We start from the raw sequence: 25630 nt of genomic DNA on the forward strand, positions 1-25630 counted from the left end.
ACAATGTGAATAGAAACAATGACGAGATAGTCCAACATTTACTTCAAAATTCAAAGTAGGAGATTATTGCGGACTTTTTCTGTAAGTTCCCGGTCAAATTTTCTCACATCTTTGCACACCAGTAGCATAGACAATTCCGTGTCTCTAAGTGAATGTGCGCTATGCTGTTTTTGCTGACCGATTGCTTGAATAAATTTCAATGGAAATATTTTATGAAGAAATTTGAATACAGAACAGAATATTCTAAAAGATTCTAGAATACATTCTAGAGATCAAGTTTTTTAAAATAAATAGCTATCGCGCCCTGTACAATAACTCATTTATGATGTGGAAAATTGCAAGAATATTTCAAATATATATATAAATAAATAATTTAATTAGTGTGTAAATAATAAGTAAATTAAATAACATAAATTATTTCTATCACATTATTTTTTTTTAATAATCAAAATTCATATTTTTTAATATGAATCTTTTCACTGAAACTTATTGAATCATTTGGCGAACGAAAAATTTTAAATTTTTCAATGTCGACTAAACGATGCAAAAAAAAAAAAAAATATTATATCTAATATTTGGTTTTTTCGCTTATACACATTTATATTTATACCATATTCTTCTAAAAACATGGAATAGTATCTTATTTATTTTTGTATTTTTATTTATTTATTTACTTCTACATGAAACTCGACTAAAATAAAGCAATAGCAGAATTCAATTGACCCTTAGAAGTAGATCTTAAACTAATTATTATTAAACACTATTACAAAATATATGAGGAGAAGTAAACAAAAAAAAAAAAAAAAAAAAAATGAAAAAGTACACCGCTAGCACAGAAGCACACCCACAACCAGTATAGATCCAAGCTGCAAGTGAACCCCTAAACCATTGCAAACATGCAAAAGCTTAGCACTCGACAACATCTCCAAATTTCCGAATCATAGCGAGTTGTTAAGAATGCAAGTTAGGCGTAGGCAAATCGCGTGTATTAAGCATAGTTATTTTGCAGTTGCGACTTTAAATAGTCCGATATTGAGATTAAGTGATAGACATCGTTTACTTTTCTGCAAACAACTCTGAACGGATTGAATAGCTCAAAATTACGTTTACATTGGCTAAGCTTAATGAAAATATTGTGCCTAGAGACATTAAAGCTTACCTCACAAAGTAATGTGGGCGCATCGATTAACTTAATTAAGAAGGAAACACCAAAAACAAATTTATCTTTCTCAAGTGACGGTACGGATAACAGAAGCAAACTGAGACAAGCAGCGGATTCAATTCAATCTACATAACACCTATAGGAAGGAGACTAAGCATCAAAGGCCTACTTAATACTTTGCTATTTTTTTTTTTTTTACTAAGCACATATACAGCCTTTTCGTAATTTAAGGATGCTTCTGATTGACAAACGTTTCAGAGAATATAACGTTGTATCGTCTAATTGTTAACAGAATTTTTCTCCATATAAATGAGAATGAAAAAGCAAGAAGTCAAATGACTGTTAATTAACAGTAGAACTGTCGTTGTTGATAACAGAAACATAAAAAGTCCGCAATAATCTCCTAATTCGAATTTTGAACAAAATGTCGGACTATCTTGCCAATTAGTTGTCTCTTGTATCACATAATAATTTTGTTGCGTAAATGTTGCTAGTGAAAGTTCCCGCTTTATAATATATAATAAAGTTTTTACAATGTTGTCGGATGTAGAATTAATAAACTAATGCACTCAACGGCAGAAATATAGTAATAAAAATAATGTATATTAAGAAAAAGCTCGATACATGTAGCAAAAAAGAAAGCAAAGAAATACTGTGAGAGGCGGATAAACTAAGATAATAGTCGCAATAGGCGCAAAAAGCTTTCTTACATTGCTTATCGTATTTATGGTCCTAGGATAAATAAATTGTAAGGAGAATAATAATTTTTTTATGATTAGATTTAGTTATTTTAACATTAATTTTCTTTCTAGAAGGAAACGCAATAGTTTATCATATTTTTAAGAGTAATTTTGGTTTTTTTTTTTTTTTTTTGTTTTAAAGCGGTGGACTTCTTACAATTATAATATAATTAATTGCTTTATGCTCTTATCATAAAATAACTTGATACGATTTCCAACAATTATTTTGAAGTTTTATGCAGCCTTCTTAGAGCCTTTAGATAATTGCAATGAATCGTTGAATATATTAATGCATTCTTCTATAGGTTCAGTACTAAGTTTGTTCTAAATATATTCCAAGCATCTATATCGGGAGAAACATCTCCCTGTATAGCATCTTCATCGACCAATTAATGATATATATTACAGTTTTTTAGATCCCTCAGTTCGTGTGCTTGCTTTAGGCTACCTGCAATGTAAAGCGATTTATGATACATTAAACAGTGGGGATGGCGATTGTACAGAACGCTTCTTGGAAAGTGAATTGAAACCCATCAACTTAAGAAAAATGGGAAAAGATATTAAAACTAAGAAAAAGATGCAAAAGAAAATAAATATATATAAGTGTTTTAAAATTAAGGGGCTACTTTTTTATCATTAGAATTATAATTTCGCTTACCGCTTTGAAAAGAAGAACGATCCCGACTTTTGGGAGATCTTGGATATGTATAGAGTATGGTTCTTTGAGTGTCTAAAAGTAAGTATGACATTATTATTTCCAATCAGTAAAATAGTTAAGTTATGCAAGTCCCAGTAGAAGTTGAGACTCCATATTTCTTAGACCTTAGACCTATTCCATTGCGACTTTAATTTCGCTTCTTGAAAAACATTGACGCTTAAAATAACTATAAGAAAAATATGCTTTGCTAAAATTGCTAAATATGATGAATTAATGAATAGCGTAGAAAAATTCAGTTGTATGACGTGTCCAATATGGAAAATTGGTAGCGTTAGGTATAAGCAATGAAAATGCAAAAGTATATAGTCCGATGGGTCAAAGGGTGTTACCCTTACGATATATATTTACATACTTTTTTAAAGGAGTAAATCGGAAAGTGTTCGCTAGGGAAGCAAAGAGGTCGCTCCGTATTGAAGTTATGAACCGGCAATAGGAAAGACTCCAATTAAAGCTTATTTCTCAGACAAAGGTATTATTAAAGGTTTTACGCGACTGCTTTTAGTTACCGCCCGTAACAAAACGGCAAGAGGTAAATGAATTCTACTTGAAATGGCGCATTGCCTTCTCGAACCGTCTGTCACCACTGTTAATACTGTCACGCACATATGCAACAGATCTCCAGCTAAATTTATATCCTTTTTGATAGATAATTTAAGAGAAAAGCTTCAATGCTTAACAGTCCTAGAACACAAACCACAGATGGTTAAGATGACGCAACAAAAGCTAACGGACACTTTATAATAAAAAAATATAAAAGCATTGTTATAGCAAGGGACTTTTTCCTAAGTGTTAGTTCCGTTGATATAATTGAATCGAACCCGGCGAATCCAACGCAAGGAGACAAACAACAACGAACTGAACGACATTTTGAAAAACGACATTTGTATTGATGAACCTAGCGAAAATGACCTAAATGATTGTGATGGCGATGAAGCGTTTCAAGCTTGCCTTGTGGTTTCAATGGCGATTCTAATGAAAATATCGTAATAAACATTGCCCGATGAGATGTGGAAAACCTCAGCTATTTAGCACCGCACAAAAGCTTCGCTATATTGAGTCTGCTTGTGATATGTTAAATTCCATTGCCGAAAATTCGCGTACAATTGAAGAAGCCTTGAAATCTCCACAAGGTGAACACTGACTAAAGGCAGTAGGCTCAGAATTTAATTCCTCGATCAAGAATAAGGGATGGGAACTTATACCTAGATGCAGAAGAAAAATGTTGAAGAACTTCTAAAACGAATTCATAACCAAGAATATCAACCTGCTTCAACTTGGGTTAGCGAAATCATTTTAACGAAGTGCTAAGGTAGAATGTATACAAGGTTATGTAAGTTCAGAATGGTGTGGGTTATAAAGGTGCGTATTGGTTGAAAGAGTAGATATGTTGCCTCAAATACCTTAAAGTACATCTCACATTATGTAATTTTTTTCTTGTAACGGTTTTTTTTCCTATTTGTTCAGAGAAGAAATGGCAGTAAAGGTATACTGACTATCCAATCAATACAAAAACCTTGCATGCTTCTTTCATTCAATCTTACCGTTGCGCTTAATATGATTATGATCTGGTGAACCGGAGCAGGAATATCTTGATGTCATATTGCTTTGATCATTCAAACTTTCACGGCCGATTCGCATAAAAGGACACCAGCGGAAAAACATTTTAAATCCGAAGCGGAATCTAAAGAAAAAACACATAAAAACTGCAATATGGAAATGGATAGGATATGTTTTCAATTTAACCACACTTTTGTTTCTCTTTCACTTTTTTTCATTTTTTTTTTTTATTAATACAGATTTTAAGCAATAAATTTTATCGTAACAAAAAGACCACATGCTAACCAAGTCAACCGTTTGAATTTATTACCTTATTGTCTTCTCTATTTTATTTATTTGCACTTACTGTCTAACTCTGGTAAAGGATTATAGTTAGATTGCGGAATCTATTTCGAAATTCCTTCGCACATATAAATATAAATTAAAATTTTATGTTCGTAATAACTCAACTTTCGGATAAATCCTAAGCAAACTTTTTAGCTAATTAAATTATATAAAAATATGTGATGCCTGCCCTTATAAGAGTTGAATCTAAGCCAAGACCGGAATACCATTTATCCTACAGAGTCTAAATTGTCTGTATCAAAAGAAATGATAATTGTTTTGAGTTAGTAAGTACCAGCACCGCTGTGGCCACTAATTAGACCACACGCCTTAATATATATGGCGAGTCGAGGTTGATTAGAAATTGAAATGAAAATTGCGAAGATAAATATCTTCAGTCTCGTAAATTTAGAACTTATTCGCAATTCCGCTATTCGTTAACTTACTTGCAAGTAATGTCAAAGTGCTTTACTAAAAGTTTACTTGGGGCTCATCAGCGGAAAACTCGCGTACCATATGCATTTTACTTACCGCGAATTCATCCAGCAATAGATAATAGGATTGTACATAGAGTTACTCATGGCCAGCCAATAAATAAGTAAATAGATCTCTTGGATGAATGGTGCTTCCGTGATCGCCGGATAACACGAAGTCAAAAGGAAATATGCATGAAAGGGTAACCAGCATACCGCAAATATTAGTACTACGACCATCATCATTTTGACAATCTAAAATAGTAATTAAAATTTTGGATACGTCTACCATCGCATTTATATAAGTCTAATGAGCTATGCAGGAAAAGCAGACAGTGAAATTATTTTTAAAGTGACTGCAAAAGTCGCTGAGATATATAACCACCAAGAAAAATTAAATAAATGTAGATATCATGCAATGCTTCAAAATAAAAAACTAGTAACAAAATTATAGTAGAGCAAGTCCGACCATTAGCGACCCTGCATCAATTCGCCATCATCAGCGTAAAATATTAAAAATTAAATCTTTTTGTGATGTGATTCAAAATTCAAAAGGAATCTTATATGGAGTTAGATCCAAGAAATAGATCCATGCCTTAAGCCATGCCTTTCCCCCAAGTTTTCACTAGTTTTTGTTATGGAGCAATAGCACTCCAGACGGAGCTATCTTTTATTTTGAAAACATTCTTAAGCACATTTGTTATGTAATTCTCTCCTATGAAATCGACTTTAGCGATAGCTTGGTGCAATATGTATACCCCGCTGTCTACGGTTCATCATTTAGTAAGTTTGTATGGGGATGTGTGGACCACATGAGGTAGGTCCATGTTCAAGCATAAGTTCTGCCCGTCTGTCTATCTCTTCATGTTATATTGATCGCAATTTTCGAGATATTTTAATAAGAGGAAGAAGAAAGTTATTGAAAAAAGTGGAAAAAGTTGGACAATATTTCACGACTACTGATCTGATACAACTGCATGCTGGGGAAAACTGAAATTTATATTTAATGATCGGTTTAACGGTCTAATTATAATATTTCCCCTTTTCAAAAGTTATTTACTCAAAATGGGATGCATTTTTTAAACTATTTAATGGGTGTAATCAAAAAACTTACCCTTCTTTTACTTTTAATATTTTCAACTTGACGTGGTGTATATTCTCCTATTGCTTTCGAACCCCATAATTCGAAACCCACGCGCGAATAAGTGACCGTCATCGAAATTATAGGCAAAAAGTAGGTTAATATCATAAACAATATGTTGTATCTATATAAATAAAGGTAAATATAAACAGTTAACATCGCTAGATAACTGTTGTTAAGAAAACTCAACTCAAACTAAAAAAAAAAGGAAAAATTAACTTTTTTAGTAATCAGGAAAACATGGTATTCAGCAATTTTTTGAATAGTTTTTTTTGATGGTTTCTTTGCATTGCATTACATCTACCGCCTAAGTTAATATGACCTTGAAAAACTAGTGATAAAGTATTCGAAGTTCCAATATTTCTTGATGATTTGTATTTATATGGAAAAACCATTATAAAGATAGGAACCTGAAATTTCGCATAGAAATTCTTTGCTGGGCCAGCTCGATTGTTGTGCACGTTCTTAATACGAAAGTAATTGAACTAAAGCTTGTCTTCCATTTTTTTTTAATTTTCGTTTCTATTCTTCCATCCCGTGAAGATATTTCCAAAAGTCTATCAGTCGAACACCTTCGGGTTTGGTCGAAAAATGGCCACGATCGGTCTTTTAATAAGGCCGGCCGGTAAGCGAACAGATTTATATGAAATCTGAAATCAATTTTTAATCAATCGATCTTTGTGTACTATGGAACGTGTCTCGGAAATTCAGAATTTCAGTATCAAAGTGGAACAAAGAATCTATAAACTTTATGGGATCTGCGGCGGGTAGTTGTGCTGATGCCTGAACATTTATTCTAAATTAGGAAAAACGGCCTGAGATGGAAGATAAAATTATGAATTTATCCTTTTCTTTCTAATTCTTAAAAAAACAATTCGATTTTAAAGGCATTTATTATAAAAAAGATTATGAGATTTTTATCTTTCCCTTGGACAACTTATAACGACACATGCTCGCTATGTCAAATGCAAGCAAGTGCTTTTATCGTTCTTGAATTGCTTGGGATTTGTTTCTATTCTTACATTTGCACTAATATTAGTTTGTACGTATTTGTGTATCTTTGGAAAGCAAGAAGAGAGACAACATATAGTATCAAATAAAGGCCAAAGTAAGTTTTGTATACGTTTAGTACTTACATGTACTCCAATCGTGAATGATTTGTTGTACCATCCGGCCATTCTGGATAGCAGACGGTTCGCACACCATCCACAGTGAATATATGACTAGTTGTAAAAAATAATAGCATAGGAGTGGAAATAATGGCCGAAGCAATCCATATAACAGCAGCAATTGCCAAATTGCAACGTTTACTCATACGACGGCGTTTAAAAGGCTTCATTATCGCCACATATCTAAAACATTAACACTTAGGTTTAATGAAATGATTTTTGAATTGAAATATCAGAGTGTTAAGACTGCCCGCTTAACATATTTCATTGTAATTTATTTACCTATCGATTGATATTGCCATTAAAGTGAATACCGAAGCACTTATGGTTAGTATCGCTATGAATTGCGATATTTTGCAATATAACTCACCGAACGGCCAATCATTATTCAACATATAGATATAATTGAATGTTACATTTAAGCACGAGACCATCGCATCTGCCACTGATAAATTCACTGAAAATGCGAAATTTTTCATAGGAAAATTGAAATGTACAGTTACGACATTTGGAGCCAAATGATGAAAAAAAAAAAAATGATTCTTTTAAAGATGTATTGAATGTAGTCGTCAAAATCAAAATTCAAATCCTTCAAATTTCTTCGCATTTATTTTCATACCTCGCGGGTAAGAGATACAGAAGCGTACGCCTGATCAGCATAAGATACTGAGTCATTCAACTGTGTCTACGCGTTCGTATTCGGTTGCTCGCGGCTATATCTACTTCTTAGGATCATAACTCTCAAAGTCACAAATATATATTGAGATGGAGTAATTTCTCTAAAAACTGACTGTAAAACGCTAAGACGATTGGAGAACGTGCAGCTTAAGGCAACAAACATTTCCCGATTCACGAATTATATTTACTTATATATCTATAATATATAATATTTTAATTAAAGGAAGACACACGCTAGAGACGCACCTTATTCCCCATATACTATAACATTTGAATCGATTTTGTGTTAACGGCGAAAAACATTAATATCGTAAGGTGTGTAACTAGTCGAAACGTTACAGTCGGGTGAGGCTGTCTATTAAACACACTGAGGCACTTACTGTAAAGTTTCAAAAATTATTTTGTTTTTCATCGGTGAATCCTTATTTTGTATAAATTTGGGGGAAAAGTTAGATGGAACACAAAAGTACCGATAAATATGCTGCCATCGAATGGGAAGAAAAAGGATCATAATATTGTGTGCACTCATATTGTAGCCGAATTGGTAAGTATTGCCACTAGCACCAAGTTAGTGTTTGCGGGTTCAACTATCAATGCGGTAGAGTTCACTTTGATTGTAGCTATCTAGAGTGAAGGCTAATTGTCGGTAAAGGCATAATATTTACCGGTTTAGCTGCGGTAATTACCACCCTGTCTCTCTTTTGCCTTCGTGACCGTCATAGGCGACATTCCCTGAGTAATTGAACGCATTACAAAAAAATAATTAGAACAGATTACACTGTGTATTGTTCTTATAGTCATATTGTGTATATTGCACCTGCAATCTTCATATTGCGAAGGAATAGTCATACGAACCTTTCCGGCATCATTTTCTTCTAGAAAATAAGATTTTTAAGTCACATGTCTTGTAAATTTATGATGTCTTTACAGTGCTCCTCATACAACATACAACTGATAGTATACATGTATATTTGCACATGTGTATTGCGTATAAACATCATGTGCATAATTGTATATGTATAAAGTGTACAAATGTACATAGGTGCACAGTGTATGCTCTACACCTTTGAGGGAGCAGGGTGCAATATATAGTATAGTAGTTCGTGGTGATATACGTAAACAGGCCGAAGAACATAGGATGGAGCCATTCCTTACAGGTCGCAGCTTTTGAGATATTTTGATAAAATTCTGTGCATTAACGTATTTTATTCCAAGGACGAGATTCTATTGAGAATGGATTCGATCGATACAAACGATTTTTATGATCGGTTCGCTGAAAACGTTTTATTACGAAAAATTCATTATGTGAAAAAAGTTTTCAATCTTCTTCTTGCGAGTCTTGCGGATAATGCTTAAAAATGAACAAAAGTCGTCTATGCCCAATAACTTTTCATTTTTTACGCATTATTCTAAAACATAAAAAAAAAAGAAAAGCTTTTTAAAAATTCATCTAAAACTTCTTAACACTAATCTGGCAAAACGATAATAATATGCAATACTTTATGTCAAGCTTCGGCTTGGATTAAATTGATAATATGCGTATGATATGAAATGAGGCGAGAGTCCCAGCTGTCTATTATCTTTTCTTATTTGTTATTATTATAGAATAGATTATCGTATGTCATATATTTTTGACATTTTACAAATTCACGAATTGTTGTTTTTACGCTTTCCGCGATAAAACATTTTGTTGGTTCTCGTATCTTGTCTTAAGTAAGTAAATGATTAGAGAAAAGTATCATTATGATTGTTGTTGTTGTTGTTGTTGTTGTTGTTGTTGTTTCACATTATTTTACATTACAACTCCTAAATGAATGGGTGAAGTTTTCTTCTTTTTTTTTTTTTTTTGAATGCATATTTTAATTGACTTATTTTTTTGTTGTTGTTTCTCACCTATGAAATAGTTAGTGACTGTACGCATACGTTTTGTTGTTAAGACAATCCATACAACTATTAAATTGCCGCTAGTTGCTATAAAAACCATGCTTGCGAATAGGAGACTCCATAGCATCTGACGCCATACGGGTAATATAAATGAAATATTATCGGCTCTATTGAAGTGCATTGCATTGCAGTAAAAAGAGAGAAGAAAAGCTAACAGAATTTAGGAATTAATTAAGTAATTTTTTTTTTATATTCTATTATATTAAATATATATTTTGCACTGATCAATATCAATCAATCTGATCAATTGTATTGATGTGAAAATATTTAGAAATGTCTTCAACATCGAATTGTACAAGAGATCTTATCATATATAGAAATATGCATCGACGATCTTATCAAAGAGTAAGAGACACTAAGTAATAAAATTCAATCAAAGGGGTTAATTTTCATTAATAGCATAAGGTCTGCAAATGAAAAATTAAAATTCCTGAACGATTTCCTTCGTTCGAAGTGAGTTTTGATGAGGACTATGCAGCATTATTCCCAAAGGGGATAATTTTCATTAATAGCATAAGGGGTATGCAGCATTATTCCCAAAGGGGATAATTTTCATTAATAGCATAAGGTCTGCAAATGAAAAATTAAAATTCCTGAACGATTTCCTTCGTTCGAAGTGAGTTTTGATGAGGACTATGCAGCATTATTCCCAAAGGGGATAAGTTTCATTAATAGCATAAGGGATATGCAGCATTATTCCCAAAGGGGATAATTTTCATTAATAGTATAAGGTCTGCAAATGAAAAATTAAAATTCCTGAACGATTTCCTTCGTTCGAAGTGAGTTTTGATGAGGAGTATGCAGCATTATTCCCAAAGGAAATATAAGTTTCTTACTTATTACTATGTAGTAAATAGTTTAACTTATTTGAATAATTAGGTGTTACTGCATTTTAACTCATTTAAAGCTAATTGGAGTTTTAAGGCGGATTCATTTAAATTTGTCTTTAAATTTAAAAATATACGTGTATGTAATAATATATAAACATATATACATGTATATATATGAATGGCTTTAGGAAACAATCTCAAAGGATTTATTAAATCCTCTATAATGAAATGCAATTAGTGCTACATAGTTATAAGCTTCATGTATACATAAATTCCGACCATCTTCTGCGGAAGCGACATTAACACCATTTATGCAAATTCACCATGAAAATGAATACGACGATGCACGCCCAACTGTTTATATGCATGTAAAGTGGAAATTATTGAAAGCGCTTTCCTTCATTTCTTTTTTTTTTTGCGCATATACGCATACGTTATATACAATTATATATGTAATATTTTATTATATTTATTCTCTTCTTATTTCTTTTTTTTTTTCCTTGTTTTTTTTTTTTTTGTATAAATAAAATCAAATTTATATCATACAAAAGAAAGATCTATAATGCAATATTAAAATTAAAAAAAAAAATTAAATTGATAAAATACAAATTTTATAAGTGCTCACGACACGACACAAAATTGTCGATTGTTGTGAACTAAAGTTTTATATTTATATTATGCTTTCCACATTATATTTAATCTTTTACGCGTAAGATAATCTCATTATTTTTTTAAAGGCTCCTGTGTACCGCACAAAACAACTTTATTGATATTGATATGTCGGGGGCCCGATTCTGTGTGTTGTAAGCTACAATTACCATCACACATAAAAGTGACTAAAGTAATTTTAATCAAATTTTTAAGATAATGTGATAAAATTTAAATTCTGCCATTGGATGGTCGTAGTTTTCTTTAAGGAGGCTTTGTGCGTTTTTATTAAGGTAAATACATTACGAAATTACGTATCGTATCGTACCGTATTGATTCGACTATATTTGTATGGGAAAAAGTTTTTTATCTAATAATAAATAGAGAGTGGTTTGTGTTGCAAAGAACACAAAGTCTTTAATAATTTGCAAAACAAAACGAGCTTCGTCTTGAAACCCATCACCGAGTTGTGGAAAGTTCGAAAATCCTACAAAATATATATATATACTTTATGATCATCTTGTCATCATCTGTGTTATACATTTCCCTGGAAGATATCAATTTGAAATTTGCCAACAAAAAAAAAATCGTTGGAAATACTTAGATGCAATAAATCGCGTAAAGACGTACCCTCAGTTTAAGTTGCACCATAGAGTTGCACTCTAGGTACTCTCTTAAACTGATAACAGCTCCGCTTTGTGGACTATTTCTTTATTACTCTACAAAGAGGCGCCACACAAATTTCCATGTCTATAAAAATGGGAAATATTTAGTTGAACCCTGATCACAGCCAAATATAATTATCTTGTTTCTTGAGATTTCAATTTCAGGGAGATTTCATTACATTTCTATTTACTTGAAATATGACTCAGCTACAATAGCTTTCAGTCAAGTGCACACCCCATCTACGATTTCGAATGGGAATAAACGATATAATATATGTAATTGAATTGCATTAATCAAAAGATTTCATGCATATTTATATACCTATACAATATATATATATATACCTGTATGTATATATACGTCTTGATCTTGAAAAAATCGACTTCTCTAATGTGCGCTTGTGAGCGCAAAAAGTTACAAGCAAGAATATAATTTATGAAAGGCCAAACATTTCCCTATTTCGAATCGACTAATCCTATAGATGTATTGGAAATATCTGCAACATTGTGTAATTTTTTTTTTTTAAGCAGAGCCACTAATTATTGTGCCTAGTGCTTTTAGTCCAAGAGTTTATTTCTTTGGTATAAATAAATTAATACATATATATATATATATATATATAAAGTCATGTAAACATATAAACAAATAATATAAATAATAATAATAATCAAAGGAAAACATTTTGACTTACGGATTATGGTTTGTAAAATTACTGCTTATTTTGTTAACGCTATCACCCAAGTTACAATTGTATGTCCGATCATCATTAGAGATTAATGATTTATTGCACCATTCATAGGCGCTATTAGCTTCTGCATTGATAAGCGGTTGTGCTAATATCGATGACTGCGTCCAATTCATTGTCGCGATAATATCAAATAAACTGATTTGAAATTGATCTTCAGTACGTACGTAGATTCATAAAAGGTTGTCATTGCGTCTCCATTATGAAAGCATTAATCTTCAAATAATTTCCCAATTCGAATCAGTTCGAGAGAGTTTAAGATCCATGTCTGTCTTAAAAATGCAAAATTGCCAACACCCAACATATTGGTCCCGCTATATATTTGCTATATATTCGATCACTTGTGGTACGTGATAAAAGAAGTTTGTATGGATATGTGTAACGCCGAAAACGACTTTAGACGGATCCCTTTGGATTATATTTCGATCCGTCTAATGTCTTCCCATATATTTTTGTATCGAAATTTTCACGATATTTTGATGAACTTTAGTTCACTGGCTCAAGTCCGGATTCGGAGATTGGACAACTTTAAGAAATTTACAAATTTTAAAATTGTTCCAATCAAAAACGTTAAGTAACAATGTTTCTCGGCATAGTAGATTAATACAAAACATTCGTCGAGTCGTGTGAGTGAATTTTTCGAACCTTCGCCTATGCAGCCCTTTTTAAGCGAAAGGTAAACTTTTATATATCGAAAAGTTGCGGAAACTGATCCATAATAGGTATTTAGCAAAAAATTCAACAAATTTGAACCACGTTAAACTACTTTTTAGACTATGTCACTTGTTAGACTTCTTTTTAGTCTTCTATGACGAAAACAGTTGAAAACGTTGGAATCTCTTAGATGTAGGTTAGAATTGAAAATGTAACGAATTAATTAAAGAGGATAAATTATTTTTATTACTCTACACAGACACGCTATACAAATTTCCATGTCTGGAAATGGGAAAAATTAGTTGAGCCCTAGTCACAGCCAAAAAATTACATTTTGGACTGCGTCACTTGTTAGGGTTATTTTTAATCCTCTATGACGGAAACACTTGAAGAATTGTAAGATCAGTGACAAGAAAATTAATTATAAAGAAATTATTATTATTTCCATTTTAGTTTCTCTCCCATATGAAGAAGAAGAAGAAGAAGAAACACGGTATAGTCTTTAGTATACTATCATCAAAGTAAGCAAAATATTGTCTTCGACGATATGTAATGATTAACCTTGCCCGATTACTAGAATGATTTTACTTGTTTTATTTACTTTTTCTATTCATTTTTTTGTGGTGTAGGAAAATTTTTTTAAAACTGAATAAAGAAGCATTCTTCATATGCTTTCTTTCATATACTACTTGTAACTTGTAATATTTGCTGAGTTATTGTCGTTCATGCAATTTTCTCGTTTTGTATTTGTATTAATAAAGTAAAACGCAGCAGGAAGTAGACCTTAAGCGAACGTAAACACGTATTGAACGGAAATGGGCGTTTTTTTTCTTCTTCTACAATTTTTTTTTGCTTTATGACGCTTTTAATTTGCCGCCTTTTTGATTGAAGATAGATAGATGCATTTGACTGTAAATGAAAAGAAAGAAAAGAGAAAAAAAAAATTATTATTTATTTTGAAATTGATTTGCAGGAGAAAAAAACGTCACGTTAATGAATAAATAAATATGTTGGATGGTTTGTTGGTTGGTTGGTTGGTTGTGTGTGTCAATTCTTTCTCTTCTTCAGAAAATTATGCTTTACTTTCTTCTACATCGCATAAAGTTTTCTCTTAACCTAATTCTTCGGGAAAATTTGTAAATATCTCCGACTACTACGTTGTCTTCTACTCGTAATATTAAGAAAAAATTGTAAGAAAATTTTATTGGATGATAACCGAATCATTTATACCCATCACTGCTCTGTTAATAGAGGCTTGAAAATGCCAAGAAAATCAAATTTTCATTTTCTGTAGCACGGAGTGGACGCGATTGACTTTTCCTATTTTCGAAATAAAAGTTTCTGTTAAGTAACTATTGTAGGCGTGTCCTGTTGAAATTTTCGTTAAATGAATTTATAGAATTAAAATCAAAGGTCATTCTTTTCTTTTAAGATTATTAGGATTGTACTCCCTTGCGGATATGAGAATTAAACACAGGTATGTATATATGTAAGAAATACTATTAAACATAAATAAAAGGATCATGACTTAATTTACATTATTTGATTTAGTGAAGTAAAATATTTCGTCATGTATCGTTTGCAGCAATGAATTTACAATATCCTATGGATAAATTGCGTGAATTACAATTAACAGAACGAAGGTAAGATGTTTATCAAAAATTTCACATCATTTCTGCATTGACAAAATACATACTACATACTGCATAGTAACTATATATAACTATAGGGTATCACCTCAAAAGTAACAAGTTTTGCCAACATAACGCTGTAGGGGATATATTCAGTTTGTCAAAACGTTTGCAATGTCCAGAAGATAGTATCAGAGGCCCTATGATCAGCATCAAATTCTAAATCGATTTAAACTTGGCAGTCTGTCCATCTGTGCAATGTCGACTGGAAACATTTCCCTGGCCTATAGGACCGGTACAAAAATTGACGACGCCTACCCAATATTACAGCGTATCAGGACTTAATTTTATTTTAACACCAACAACAAAGCGCAGAAACAAACTTCAAAAATCCCATAATGTGTATAAGTTCTTGGCCAGTTTCAAATTTGAAAGGCATCTAAAGATTTCCGTCTGTCCATCTGTCTGTCTACGCAGCTGCATATTATTCGGTATATAAATTCTTGGCCAGTTTCAAATTTCGAATGCGCTTAAACATCTCCGTCTGCTTGTCTGTTCACCCGACTATCTGCGCAACATTGCGCAAATTTTTCCAAGGTCACAAAGCCTACAACGTCTACATGCCTATGCCGATAAAAACTTTAATTTTGAAAATAGAAAGTATCAACCACGCCCACTCAATATTATAAAGCATGAAAATGTAGTCCTTTTGCATTTTTATTGTTGTCTTTTTTAAGATAACGATTATAAGTGCAAAAGATTCGGTCACGACCGAATAGAATTTTCTTGCTTATTTACATTTCAATTTAGGATTTCATATAATAACAACTTTATTTTAACGCATAATTGAAGTTGCCGACATTTCTGTATCGGTATATTAAATTTGAGACAACGTGTGACACCATCACTAGTTTTATGATAGTTAGGCCAGAATACGAATTTTAATCGAAACAAAGAATGACCATTCTATTTTATCAAAAGAGATATAATATAATATTGTTTGATTTGCTCTATAGGGCGAGTAATCAGCTTTTCTTTGTCTTCTTAGTCTTAGTAGTTTTAAGTCAAGTTTAAAGTAAACTATAAGTTAGATGTGTAAACTTGAATACGAAATCATCTGTGCCCATTATTTATTTCGTTTTTTTTTTTTTGGGCGCAACTGAATTGAAACGAAACACTGTAAAGTTGATAACTGTTCATTGTGGGGTATAGAGAATTTGATGATAACAAATTTTTGCATAAAAATCCTTTGACGTAATTTCATAATTAAACTGAGAATTATTCTTTTCCTCTTCTCTGAAGTTTATTGGATAAAATTTTCACAATTTCATTAGTATTTTATTTTCCTTGCTTAACAATCTTCATAACAATTTTTATTACACACTATGCAACATCCTCAAACAAGAATTGATGGGGTTGACTTATTCATATATACTTTATTAAAGAATGAAGAAAAGGGGAGAGGCAAAAATTAAAAAAATTTTAAATATCAATGCCTTCCCTCGTTTTGATATTCACGCGGGAACAATGCGAAAATTTTGAAGCAATATTTTAAAGTCCATTTGTGAATAGATTAAAGAGTTACATTGTAAACAACATATTGCTATCAACATCTAGTGTTTCAAGTTGCTGAGTTGAGAAGATGATGGAAATTTTGTTTTTTTTTTGCTTTTAGTTGACCATCCACACGGGATTTGTCCTCTGTACAGCCAGGCAAAGACAAGGTTAGCAAAGATTATAGACAGAGACAGGAGCAAATAGCTTACTGTCTTCATTTCTTGCGAACGTTTTCTTGAATTCGGATACATGCATTTTAGACTAGTGGTGGCTCTTCCAAAGTGCCTTCTATTCGTAACTTATCGATTATCGCTGTGTGAAAATTTTCAAAACCTTTTTCAAAGTTTTTTGCCTTTCTCGGTAGTGTTCATTATTTGAAGCAGATAGGAAACAATCTTAGTGAGACACTCGGTAGAAAGATTTATACCATGCTTCACCGAGAGAAGAGCAAGATGTCACACATGGAAGAAAGCTTCAGGAATCTTATAAAATATATTCTTGACCACCGTAAAATATTGACTGGACTTAAGCGTAATTGTCTTCCCTTTTTTTGTGTTCGCGTGGCAAGCATTCCCGTTTAAATTTGGGAAAAACACTGCAACTTACTGCAGGCAAATCGATATGAAAAATTGACGAAATCAGTCAAAGGGCACAACATAAACTAAGGACACAACTCTTTTCCATAATAAACAAATTTAGATGAAATCATTGATGCATAGTCCATTCAGAGACTTAAAACAGATCAGAGAGGTGGGTCTCCGTCTGAGTAAACTAATGAAGATTCTCGCGATGTGCTGTATATAAAGTTTTTCAATGTATTTTCCTAAGTATTAGAAATCAACCGGCTAAGCTGTAAATAAAATAATTTGATTACCTCTGGGCTTGATTTCGAATACTTTAACAGAATAACAGAGCAACATTTTCTTCTTCTTGCTGCTTGCTTCGTTTAAAAACCGAAACAATTATACATTTAGATTTGTTTTTGTATAGCTGGAGGTTATTGCGTTGTTAGTTAACTGTTATGTTCCAGAGGGGGGGGGGACATTTTACAATAAACAAACAACTGCAATCTAGTTTTATATTTTTTCATTCGGCAAAGATATCTGTATAATTTCCTTGATGTGTCGTGCAATAAAAAAGCAAAAAAAAAAAAACTAAATAACAAGATGGCTCAGCATTTTATTTAAAATTCAAACTAGGAGATTATTACGGACTTCTTGTGCTTCTATCATCAGCAAGAGTAGTAACGCTGTTAATTAATAACCATTTGACAGATTGTTCTCTCATTTTTGTTATTTGCACGAGCAGAATTTCTTGATATGACGTCCCATTCACCTCTCAAAGGTTTGCAAAGTAAATGCGGATCAAATGAATACGCGCTTTGGTATACATGTAAGTGTGTATGTGCGAAAAATAATAAAAAGGCTTTCCTAACTTGAATTTTAAACACAATATGTTGAATCATATTGTCATTTGTAACGAGCAGATCCATACATTCGAGTGAATTAGAAGAAAGTGGGATTTTTGGCAAATAAATTGCGGCAACAAGAGAAAAGATTGCGAACGATACGACTGATCTAGATCTTCTTTTGAATATTCTTCATATAAAATCAAATATTTTTCTATAAATTGTGCTTACGAACGAGTGTCGTTTAAATCGTATCTACAATGGAGTATTTTACTAAGGCATTAACATATATCACTTAATGTATTTTACAAATATTTTGAAAGGGTATCTAGATCACTGCTTAAACGTATGGACGTTAGAAGCAGAAACGTATAAGCGCATCTTTTTGATTGATATTATAATAAAATAAAGAAAAATATACTATAATGAGCTGCGATCCTGCACCGGCCTACGGTGATTCATATAACGAGTTTCCGAACAAAGGAAACGTCAAAAAAAGTGTGCCGATCCGAGTCATTTTCAATAGCCCTTCGTCGTTGAATACTCTTTAAAATATCTCAAATATGGCCGCCTGTAAATTGACAAGACAAACGGACAGACAAGCTTAGAGCGTTTCAAAAAAGTGCTGCCCAGACGATCAGTACAATGGGAGGTGTAAAGTCGTTTTGCGTGTTGTATACATCCGCAGAAACTTAATATACTCACCCTTGTACTGCAAGTGACGTAGGATCTATTTGATAAAATTCATAAACATTTGACTATCGAATGCAGTTATAACAATATTTTGAAATTAAATGAAAGACCTTGATAGCGTATTTTACATAAATATTTATGCTGTACATAACGCGAATATGGAGTAGTTGGCAGTAATAGATTAAAATGGTAATCCTAAACGAACATTTTCCAAAAACTGAATATAAATAAGTTTAGCTTTTAATGAAAGTGTGTTTGCAATTTATAGGCTACACTATAACAATTTTATTATGCAGATCTTCTTAACTGTACCATCTTGCAAATTAGCTTAAAGAAACACAATGAACACAATGATACACATTAGTATATATATTAACGGGTGTATGTAGCATTAGTATTGTATAGAGTCTAGTTCCCAAATTAGGTTCCCAGAATAGGTTCCCAAACAAATCCAAACCTCACGAATTACATAATGTTTAATGTTGGTAAATTATTCAATCAATCAATATGGCAATAGAAATTTTTGTTTCAATTACGGACACGACTATACAAATCAAGCCGATTTGCGGAGAGATCGAAACTTCGATTCGGTCGCGTCCACAGTTATACGGTTGATTTAGATATACTCACCCCGACAGCAGGTTAAATATATTTCGTAAATATCTGCATATATGTATATATATATATATATATACAAATATTATAAATATATACTGTGAGGAATCGTGTCTCGCATTGGCCACACAGGTTCTTCTGGTCTCTAAGGGGGTAGTGCTAGACTAAGGTGGATTAAGAATTAGGATTAAGTAAAGGGCTAGACGAACGACGTTAGATTGGATTATTTTTCATACATACGCATTTATTTCTCACTACCAGGGATTATTTTTCATACATACGCCATTTATTTCTCACTACCAGAAATTATTTTTCATACATACGCATTTATTTCGTTCGCAACCGAATCGTTTATATCCATCACCGTTTTCTTTAAAAAAAAAAAAGAAAAAAAAACAGTAAGGGAAGTACATTTTCATGCTCTGCAATATGCAGCGTGGATTGGCTGATTTTTCCTTTTCTCGAAATAAAACCTTTATACCGCATAGGCCGAGTAAGTAAAAGATGGGAATATGGTAAGGTTGCCAAAAAGCAATCTTGACGGAAGCCGTAAAAGAGCTGGCTTCAAATAGTCCGTGTCGAGGGACCAGAACGCTTCGGTCGAGTAGGGAAGTAGGGGCGTCCGAATGAGGGGAGAGCCGAAAACGACAACAGATTAACTGAACGAAGCCAAAAACTTATTATTAGAATAATAACCAGGGAATTAAGTTTAGGCAATAAGAGAGTATGGATCCAGTTTGAGTATCGATAGAGTGTTTTTTTTTTGTTAATCTTAACTAAATTTGAAATGTAAAGAAATTTCAAACAACTGAGAAAAAAAGAAATATTCAATAAAAATATAAATTTTTGTGAATCAAAGTCTGATGCCGCTGAGCTTACCTCTGCACCAGGGAATGGGCTAAAGCGCTCACAATATATATTGCGATAAAAAAAAAAGATTAAAAACCATTTAAATCTTAACAATTATTGAACTCAAATTTTAAATGGCAACCAAATTAACATATAAGTAGCTTACACTGTTCTTTCTCATTGATCTTAAGAATGTGATCTGATATAGAGAAGTACTTTTTTTTTTTTTTCATAAATTTTCAGTCATTATCTTTTACTTTTTGTTGTCACTGTAGAGACTCGCTTTTGATAGTACGTAAGTGAATCTATAAAATCTGAATATATTAGAATAACAAATGGATGGCGATGTTTGCGGGCGCTATAAATAATAGAGAAAAACTAATGTACATATATATCATATATATATATATATATATATATCAGATTTATAAGCATTCTATCATCGTATGTTGCTGTAGTTGTTGGAAGGTCGAGCATCAATAGAAAGAAAGCATGAAAGTAATTTAATATTATGAAAGTTTCGTTCGTGATATATTCACATTGTATTTTCCCCCCTAAAAATATATAAAATAGAAGCACATTTAAAGCAATTATATGAGGATGTGAATTTATTTGCAGCAAGTGTTATATTCACTCACAATTGTCACAATTTATGTACAAGTTTTATATCTTTAAAATAAATCTTTAGAAGCTACTGTTTACTGCTTTATATAATAATGTGTGCGTGTGTATGGATGCGAATTGAAATGATTTGATGGCATTCACGAGAACTTAAACACAACAAGTCACCTACTCGACAAGTCAGATAAAGAATTCTTACAATTTAAGCTTCGTCGCGAGAGAATGAAGGAAGAAGTCGTCACACTTCAGTTAGCACTAATAATTAACGTACATAAGGTTTAAAATAAATGAAAAAGAGATTGGCTGCGGCCACTGTCGGTTAGATACGATTATCCTAAACGCAAAAGTAAATGCAAAGTTAACTTAAGGCCACTGCGGGTGACTGAAGAGTTTCATTTAAATTTATCGATGACGTATCGCTAATTTCATCAATATCGGCACAAAGTGGACGTAGTCTCCATCGGTGTGATGATCGCTTTTGACTATGCGCGCTCCTATGCTCGCCATTTTATTTCTATTAACTTGTACGCTTTTCCTGCGTGTTGTTGTTGTTACAGTTTTCTTATCTTGTTATTTAGACTTCCCTACCATGTAACTTACTCGGGTTTACTTAGATCGGTAACACATTCATTGAGAATAAGACGAGTGCGAATCCGCTGCCATGCCGGTAAGCTTCATTGTTTCACTCGGAGTGTTGTTAGCAAAAGAAGGTTCTTCATCGGTACTTTTTCAGCTTTCTTCTGATTTTGAAATTGATTTTTGGTGCACATAGGTAGTAATTATTAGTTAATGTTACGAACTTTTGGCATTGAATTAATAATAAGACCGGAGGCATGGCAGGAGAATTAGAATTTAAAAGATTTCTGATTCATTATTAAACAGTACTCTATACTACGCATTTATAGGTAGTTGTAATACTATAATCTAAGTAAAATGAAACCTATTTACTGTTTCCTCTCCCTCATATATACACTCTACACCTCCCTACGTATGCAAAACCCACAAGGCCCTAAGGTAGATTCACTTTTCATTGTACCGATCATTTCAGAATCATTTTCTAAAGCTGTCTAAGCTTGTCTATCCGTCTGTCCATACATTCCTTTGTCAATCTATAGTTAGTAACGTTTGAGATACCTTGTTAATATTTAAAACATTGACGTGTTTCGACTCATGAATGAACCCTATTGAATATTATTCGGATCGGATCACTTTTTCAGCCGTTGGCCATAGAACGCTCCATTTTAAAAGTCGATGAATGAAAAAAAAATGCAATTTTCTAAAATTCTCGACAGAGATCACTGGATACTAGCATTTTGACATTCTGTACTGCTGTAAAAAAAAAGAGAAAGTAGAGTGGTGAGTACATGTGATTCGGCCCTAGCCGAGTATAACTTTCTTACTTGTTTTTATTTTTAAAACCTTTTTGATAAACACACATAACACACACACCCGGAATAAAACCATATTCACATCCTCAATTTTTCTCGTGGAAGGAAATTTTCAAAATGTTTCCGCACATCATTTTTAACATATAACGGATACAGATCTACGATTTATTGCGCATATATATAAAGCTGTTATTTTATTACTACATATGGACTTTTCTACGCCACAAAATATATGAGAAGAGCAACGAAATTTACGAGTTTTACATAAACGTTTGAAATCGTAAGCATTATACTCTGCAAAATATTTACGGACAATTTTATGGAAACAATATGGGTGGGAATATATATATGTATGAGTATAAATTCGTTTAAAATACGAACTTTTCACTGCTTCTCTATGTAGCAATTTTTTTCTAAATTTTGCAAAAATTCTATACGCGTACGTGCTCATGTATTGTTTCATAGGTAATTATGTTCGATCTGCTTCATGATTGTTCCATTAAAATTACATATTTATATTTTATGTATGCTAATGCATATTCGATGCTTTTAATGCGAGTTTTAAATAAATTCTTATTTTTATTCAAATTTTTTTTATTTATTCTTAATCGATATTCTTATTTAATAGCATACTAAATTCTAACTTAACAACAAAGCTACCGCGCAGGTTAATCTGACTTGTTTCGCTTCTTATGCTTGAGAAAAAAAATATTTTTATTATTATTATTATAAATTAAGCCAGAGATTAAAGTCTTAATGCACTAGCATCTAAGACTTTCGGCTTTATTAAAAACTCTACCGCTACTTGAGATTTGAGCCCACGACCATTGAGTCGAGACTCTTGTCTACTCGGCCACTCAAACGGATGTTTAAAAAAAAAAAAAAAAATTCAGAATAAAAAAAAAAAAAAATTTATAAGTAATATAAATGAAGACTTCAAATCAAAAAATATTCTCCCTTCAGATTGATAGAATTATTAAAGACTATATGTTCAGCGGCTAAGTAAAGTGTTTTACATAAAGTCCTGTTTTACCTTACAATAAATATAAGTTTCCATTAAATTTCTTGATAACCTCTACTGAACCTACCCTTACGTATGTACACAACCCAATTTTTTATACCTGTTCTAGCTTCCAATGTGCCAATGGCATAAAAATATTCCTACCAAAATGGATTAACTTGATCCATAGCTGATCCATACGAATGGCCACACTTTCACGGATGAAGGTAAGACGCTGAGACATGGCACAAACATTCATAGATAGGCTAAAAAACCAAATTAAATCGGGTCCACAATGAGGAAGATCTTGAGCAAGCTCCAAAAACGTCGGCAATTTTTTCATACTTTCGTCCCAAAAGTCTGCCGCTCAGACATTCGTCAGAGTCAGCTCCGTGTTAGGTCTAAAAATAGTACCGATCTTCAGCTTAATTAACGCTCCGCCTACTTTTGCGTTCGTTCTGCATTCTTTATGACCATTTGAGTAAGTAAAACAGTATAAAATTTAATTAAACCTTTGCATATTTTTGCACTTTATTAGCACGCACAGCATTCACAATTATTTAGTAGACAGACTACACGCAAAACTTGTCTAACAAATGTGATAGAAGATCTTTCATTGCTTTGCTTTAGCAGTTTTTGCACTCATAAGCCCATTGTCCTTTAGTCTTTTCATAGGAAGGTTTTCGTAGAAGCTGTTTGACTTTTGATCGCTAGTGTACTCATTAGCACGTCCTTGGACATTGGAAATAAATTAAAAGTAAAGGAGAATTGAAAATTTATCGCAGACTGCGGTCGAATACGCAGATGGTTCTGGGTAATAAATTTTCGGAAATATTTTGAAGTGATTAACTTTTATTAACGAAAATATAACCAAAAATTATCGGGATTAATTCGAGGTCATCCCAAGTTCTTCTACATTACGGGCGTGCATGTAGAAAGGTCACAGCCTTACATTCTTAATCAATCGAGAAATATTTGTGCTAAACTTGAGCTTCCTGTCAACAGCTTTGCATCGCGTGACGCGGATTATGGAACAAATTGATTTTGATAAAAGTCTTAAAGATATATATATATACATGTATATCTCTATATATATATATGTATATATATATATATTTTCCACAACGGCTTCATATTCAAATTGAACTATTATCGGCAAAAAAGCATAAAATTATGTTAAACACAATTTGTGTTATTGTTTAGCGTTCTTTCATTTTTGTAACTGTTCGCTGTTTCTCTTGCGATAATATTTTATTTTGAAACTTTTAAAAAATACACTTTTATTTAGAATATTTTGCATATTTACGTACTTTCGCTATCGAAGCGAACTTTTGAGCGTACAGACACACATACCCACACACACACACACACACGCACATACACATACACAGGCACCCGGGCACACATAAACAGAATAAGTTAATTCAAAATAGTTTACATTTAGATGAACTTTCTTCTCATTGAGGTTCTTAGGGAAGTTTTTGTTTTTTTTTTTTTTTTTTTTTAAACATGAACACGACTTTCACTTTTCAACTTGCTTTTCTACCATTTCCATTTTTAATAGACAACCGTTACCTTTAAGGAATTCCGTGCAACTGTTCGCTGCTACATGTGTACTACATGCGTAACATCGAAGATGTCTTCTGTTTTTTAATAGCGAACTTTTTCACAAGCATAAGTATGCTAAGTTTCTCCATCCGCTTGTAACGTCCATCAATATTTATCACAAGCTCTAAAAGGATAATTGGCGGCACAGAAATAGCTACAGAAAACAAATACCATGGCAGACGCTTCTCCAGTATATAGAAGCAAAAAAAAAAAAAAGGACGGAAAGAAAAAACTTGGAAATATTGCATGCTATATATATGATATTGGTTTGAATATTTTTCAATAAAATATTCAATTCAAAAATCCTCTTTATACATATATCTATAAAGCAAGAATGTCTTCTGCTAAGGATCAAAACAAAATCTACATAAAATGTACATCTCATGTATAAGAGTGAAACTTCAAATCAACTTAGCCATGTTGCATATTCGATCTTGATTGATGGCCAAAGAGTTGTTTACTGCGAAACAGAAAATACACTCAAAAAAAAAAAGCAGAAAATAATCAACATTTTTTTCTATAATCCCGGAATTATATACAACACTAATCGATCGAAATTATTTGAAATATATTTTAGAATATATTGAAAGATGATATATAAAATATTCGTTTCATGGTAAAGTTTTTTTTTTTTTTTTTTTTTTTTTTTTAACATGTACATGACAGTAATGTTTTCATCTTAATTTCCATCAATCTCACGACTTTTATACTTAAACTTAATATTGCAAACTAATCAATTTTGTGTCAAAGAAATTTAAAAAATATCTTCCCGGTGCAGGAGGTTCTTTCGAGACAATTATTTGGAAAAGCA

General features: G+C 32.3%; 1 protein-coding gene across 7 annotated transcripts; it reads right to left on the bottom strand.

Annotated features, from left to right (window-relative positions):
- Nucleotides 1-2023: 2023 nt before the first annotated feature.
- LOC119635062 (tachykinin-like peptides receptor 99D) lies at nt 2024-24819 on the bottom strand. Of its 7 annotated transcripts, none has more exons than XM_038029607.1 (11): nt 24787-24819; nt 14051-14358; nt 12742-13321; nt 9856-10013; nt 7567-7741; nt 7252-7467; nt 6089-6239; nt 5033-5229; nt 4162-4301; nt 2561-2632; nt 2024-2350 (listed from the first exon to the last, which is right to left on the bottom strand). In XM_038029607.1, exons 3-11 carry the CDS (start codon nt 12909-12911, stop codon nt 2292-2294), a joined length of 1338 nt encoding a protein of 445 aa, XP_037885535.1. In that variant the 5' UTR covers nt 12912-13321; nt 14051-14358; nt 24787-24819; the 3' UTR covers nt 2024-2291. The 7 variants fall into 7 exon arrangements, with proteins under 7 accessions (XP_037885535.1, XP_037885534.1, XP_037885536.1 ...); XM_038029606.1 differs by lacking the exon at nt 24787-24819 and adding an exon at nt 24650-24762; XM_038029608.1 differs by lacking the exon at nt 24787-24819 and adding an exon at nt 24522-24589 and having other exon boundaries at nt 12742-13067; nt 14139-14358.
- Between the last annotated feature and the right edge of the window lie 811 nt (nt 24820-25630).

Source organism: Glossina fuscipes, unplaced genomic scaffold (assembly GCF_014805625.2).
Source record: "Glossina fuscipes isolate IAEA_lab_2018 unplaced genomic scaffold, Yale_Gfus_2 3, whole genome shotgun sequence".
Taxonomy (NCBI): domain Eukaryota; kingdom Metazoa; phylum Arthropoda; class Insecta; order Diptera; family Glossinidae; genus Glossina; species Glossina fuscipes.

Bases quoted from the DNA above. Each gene is read 5' to 3' on its own strand.
- LOC119635062 (XM_038029607.1), bottom strand. From the start codon at position 12,911: ATGAATTGGACGCAGTCATCGATATTAGCACAACCGCTTATCAATGCA. The intron at 7,742-9,855 runs GTGAGAAACAAC...TCGCATTTTCAG, and splicing joins AGTCACTAACTATTTCATAG to TGAATTTATCAGTGGCAGAT. The intron at 4,302-5,032 runs GTAAGTAAAATG...TTTTTTCTTTAG, and splicing joins TATTGCTGGATGAATTCGCG to ATTCCGCTTCGGATTTAAAA.